The sequence below is a fragment of the Lipophrys pholis genome, assembly GCF_963383615.2.
Source record: "Lipophrys pholis genome assembly, chromosome: 8".
Taxonomy (NCBI): Eukaryota; Metazoa; Chordata; class Actinopteri; order Blenniiformes; family Blenniidae; genus Lipophrys; species Lipophrys pholis.
Window position 1 is genome coordinate 20,963,356 of NC_137630.1, and position 4,375 is coordinate 20,967,730.

Genomic DNA, 4,375 nt, shown 5'->3' on the forward strand with positions numbered 1-4,375 from the left:
ACATGAACATGGACATCAGTTGTCAATGTAAATATTTGGCCACCACTGCAGTAAATCACAAGGACAGTTTGATATGCATATCTAAATAATTAAATCACGACACACTAAATACAAATTAATTGTATGTGTCCCTCTTAATAGAAGCTGCTATCACAGTTTTATTACACTAAATTCAAAGCGGTATGAGTAAACCTAATAATAATTATAACAGTAATGAATAGACGCCATCTGTTAAACACGTGATCATAATTACATTTGCATATGAAAACAGTGACTTCATTAACATCTTTCCCTTTCAGAAACTTTAACTCTTTAAATCAAAGAATCTGATATATGAAAGGTTTAAGATGAAGTATATTATATTAACTAAAAGACTCAAAATAAAAGGTCTATTCTTCACAATGATTTGGAACCCCGCCCATTCATTGGTTGGGATGTTGTTTAGTTTCCCCCACAAGGTGGCAGCATCACCTGGACAAGAACTTCCAGAGTCACATGGTGTAATACTGCATCCTGAACACATGGTGGCGCCCTTACCTTTTTCTATTAAAGAGACACCTGTTTCTTAACCTCGACTAAAGTTCCACTGGTAAAACCAGACTGATCATTTACTCATGTTTGTGTGATTTTCACTTGGATTTATTTCTTTTAACAGGGTTACTGGTAAGGTTTACAGTGATGTGTTGGCATTAAAACACTTTGTAATCATAATTTTTCGGAATAATGAGGTGCTCGAGATTGTTAATAAGTTATAGGTCTTTATCCTGGTCAGATGTAGGTCTGCCAGAAGTAACTTATTATCGTTATAAAAGCTGGGTTCTTGAATCACTGTATTATATATATATATATTTATTTTAAAAACCCACCACATTTGCACTTATTACTGAGTAACCAGTGTAAGAGCTACATCACCTGTGAAGGTGCCAGGTTGTAACTTGTCCCTGAGCATCTGGTGCTGACTCTGCCAGCGTGCAGTCTGGACGACTTAGTCTGTACGTTTATAAGTCTGCAGGATTCATCCAAGACATGCAAGCAGAATCCAGTGTAGATAAGAAACTGTCACTGTGATGGGATCTCGTTTCACTGAATAGATTTCACTTATTTAATACCCATCTTTATCACAAATATTGCAACATTCCTACAACCTGTCCGTTCACTAGCTCTAACCTCACCTGATATGTGTCACTGAAGTAGTTTTCTTCACACAGGTTTCTTATTGATCCACTTGCATCTTGTGGTCACTGAGATTTGTGCATACCCTAGACATGTAACGAATATCCGAGCCACTACACCATCCATCCATCCATTCATTCCTCTTCTCCCGCTTTATCCAATTCAGCCAATAATGAATGAAGGCAAATGCACAGTACAGACAGCAAATTTCACAATCAGACACATGTTTATAGAGTGTGGCAGGAAACCAGATTACCCACAAAAACGCACATGGAGAACATGCAAACTCTGAACAGAACGGCTGGACTCGGGCTCGAACCCATGACTTCCCTGCCGCGAGGCGCTGGACGCAGTTTAAGCAGAGTAAAGACGTGTACAGATTTAATTGAATGCCACTGAAAGTGGTTCCCCTGTTTCTTAAACGGGTTTCCCTATATACAGGGTACAGTGGTACACAGACAGACGCGGCTGTTCTCGGTGTCAGTTTGCGTTGCAGTTATCATTTTTTGATTGAAATTGGGAGAAGACCTGCGCTCTTCCCGAGTTAATTAAAACGCCCCCCTGATTGGACGGGCAGATAATCCCGGCGGGCCGCCTGCTCTTACTAACTTGCGAGCAGGGCAGAGCGCCAGTCACAATCTGCCCAAGGCAAGGGAGGGCAAGAAAGACGTGAGAGAGGAAAAGCGACTGTAGGAAGAGGACGCTCCGGTCTCAGCGAGCACAATTAGAGAAGTGTTGTTGAACGTGGGCTATGCGCGCAACAAGGGGGGAGCGCAGTGTACAGAGGAGGTGAACGCATGTAGAGGCTCAGCTTCAGACTCACAGCCTCCGTCTCGAAGAGTCACTGCACTGACAGAGGAAAGGAGTGAGGCAAAGAGAGGAACTCCTAGAAAACAACAACTCTTGGAGAGAAACTACGTGAGTACCAGCTTTTGAGCAACAAAAAGCCGGGATAAAAGAGAACAGCGGGAAGACTAGACTTTTTCCTGGTCTGAATCTGCTCTGGAAGAGAAAATGAATGTCAGCGAAGAGAACCTGCTCAAGTCCATCAGCAACGACGCGCTCCTCGACCTGACGCAGCGCTACGGCCAGTCAGCCTTCGGGTTTGGAGCTGGCCATGGTCCTGGAAGTCCCGGCCGCTTCCCGCTCACACCGGCCACCGACTTCCTCTCCGGGCAGACCGCAAAGTCCAACGAGAGCGGCGGGGAGCACACCAGCGACGACGAGGACGGCTTCGATTCGTTGGAGTCCCGGAAGAGGGGCTCGTCGTTCGGGGACGACAAGCCCGGGGGGCCCCTCGCCAAAAAGTCCAAGGAGCAAAGGTCCCTGCGGCTCAGCATCAACGCGCGCGAGAGAAGGAGGATGCACGACCTGAACGACGCGCTGGACGGCCTGCGCGCCGTCATCCCCTACGCCCACAGCCCCTCGGTGAGAAAACTCTCCAAAATAGCCACTCTCCTCCTGGCCAAGAACTATATCCTCATGCAGGCTCAGGCTCTGGAGGAGATGAGGCGGCTGGTGGCGTATCTGAACCAGGGACAGACCATAACCTCCCCAGTCCCCACCGCCCTGGCGCCCTTCGGACAGGCTGCCGTCTACCCCTTCTCGGGCTCCGCGCTCGCCACCTGTGCCGAAAAGTGCACCACTTATTCTGGGGCCCCATCGAGTCTCTTCAAACACTGCAACGACAAGCCTTGATTTCATTTCACCGTCTTTCCATGAACTTTTACCTATACTGCACCCATGTTGATCTCCTTCCGATTCTAGTCATTTTTAAATCATTCTGTGGAAAATAAAACGATTTTAGTCTAATGCATAATCTTAAGATATGGTTAAGTAATTATACTGCAGTGTTTCCTCCGGATTCAACAAACGCTACTTAGAAAAAAAAACAACTGTTTAGGCCTTCTTGTAGGATGACGTCCCTGTCACTTTGTCGTTTGTACTCTACAGACTCTTACAGGCCTTGTTCAATTTCTCAGTTTTGGACAATTTTGGGAAAGATTCTGTTAACAGCTGTCATTTGTAATCTATGCAACATCTAGTAAAAAACAACACAAAAAGTAGGAATGCCAAGAAATGCGACCTAATCCTAACTTTCGGATTTTAATACAGTAATTGTAAGAAGAAAGAAAAAAAGCACTTCCTATGACTGTATGATGCTATGTGGGGAAACTAGTCTGATGTGATGTTGGCTGATATATTTTCTGATACGATGTTTTGACGACTTTGTTTTTGTTTTAAGTTATTGCACATCTCACATGATTGTATTGTACAACTTTGGGAAAAAAAATCATTTGCTTCAAGCCCGGTTATAGTAATGGTTATATAACTACAGCCTATACACTGAAGAAGCGTTTTGGTTGTGTTGCAACATGGATTTCATATATTGTTTATATGTCTTTATAATTAAAAACACATATCTATGCTCGGACCCGGTTTGCTTCCTTTCAACATTTGCACTTTAAATGCGTATTTGTTAATGATCACCTGTATAGTACCTTACAACACAAACCACTAGTGCACACGATAATTTTTTTTTGTTTGTTTGAGTTTTTAACACATTTTCTTTAGTTTTTAAATGTTTTGCACCACCGTTTACTGATTGCTTGGAATTACTTCTGAACTGAAGCCTGAAAATGTAGGCAGCGTCGCTTCTCCAAATAATTTTTAATTCTCACCTCCCTTCCAAAAATGAGTTGGCAAATTTGTTTCCTTGCATGAGAAAGCCTCTGACATGAAGAGATGGGTCTAAACGAGCTCGCTGGGGCTGGTGGGGCCCGTTTGGCACGCGGCGAGGTCGGTGGCGCTGAGGGGAAGGGCGCAAGAGCCGCCCGGGGCACCCAGGACCTGTCTCTGGGTATTTGGGTGATTGCAGCCTTCCTTGGCCGGCTCTTATACTCTGGACAGCTATTAACAGGATTTCTGCTCCTGTCTCGCTGGTAGATCTAATTCAGGAAACATTACAGGGGCCAGTTGTCTTCCGCAGGTTGAGCAATGAATGTGTCTATGGAAATTACGCACAAAAAAATGACTTTAAAGTTACCCCCCCCCCCCCCCCCCCCCCAGTGCAAACTGTGTGTGTGTGTGTGTGTGTGTGTGTGTGTGTGTGTGTGTGTGTGTGTGTGTGTGTGTGTGTGTGTGTGTGTGTGTGTGTGCGTGTGCGTGCGTGCGTGTGTGTGCGTGGTGGGGTGTTCTTTGT

At 45.0% G+C, this 4,375-nt stretch overlaps 1 protein-coding gene across 1 annotated transcript; it reads left to right on the forward strand.

Annotated features, from left to right (window-relative positions):
• Positions 1-1,809: 1,809 nt before the first annotated feature.
• Positions 1,810-3,600, forward strand: bhlhe23 (basic helix-loop-helix family, member e23). The gene has a single exon (XM_080469204.1). The coding sequence runs from the start codon at positions 2,188-2,190 to the stop codon at positions 2,869-2,871; it is 684 nt and encodes a 227-aa protein (XP_080325330.1). The 5' UTR covers positions 1,810-2,187; the 3' UTR covers positions 2,872-3,600.
• The last annotated feature ends 775 nt before the right edge of the window (positions 3,601-4,375 follow it).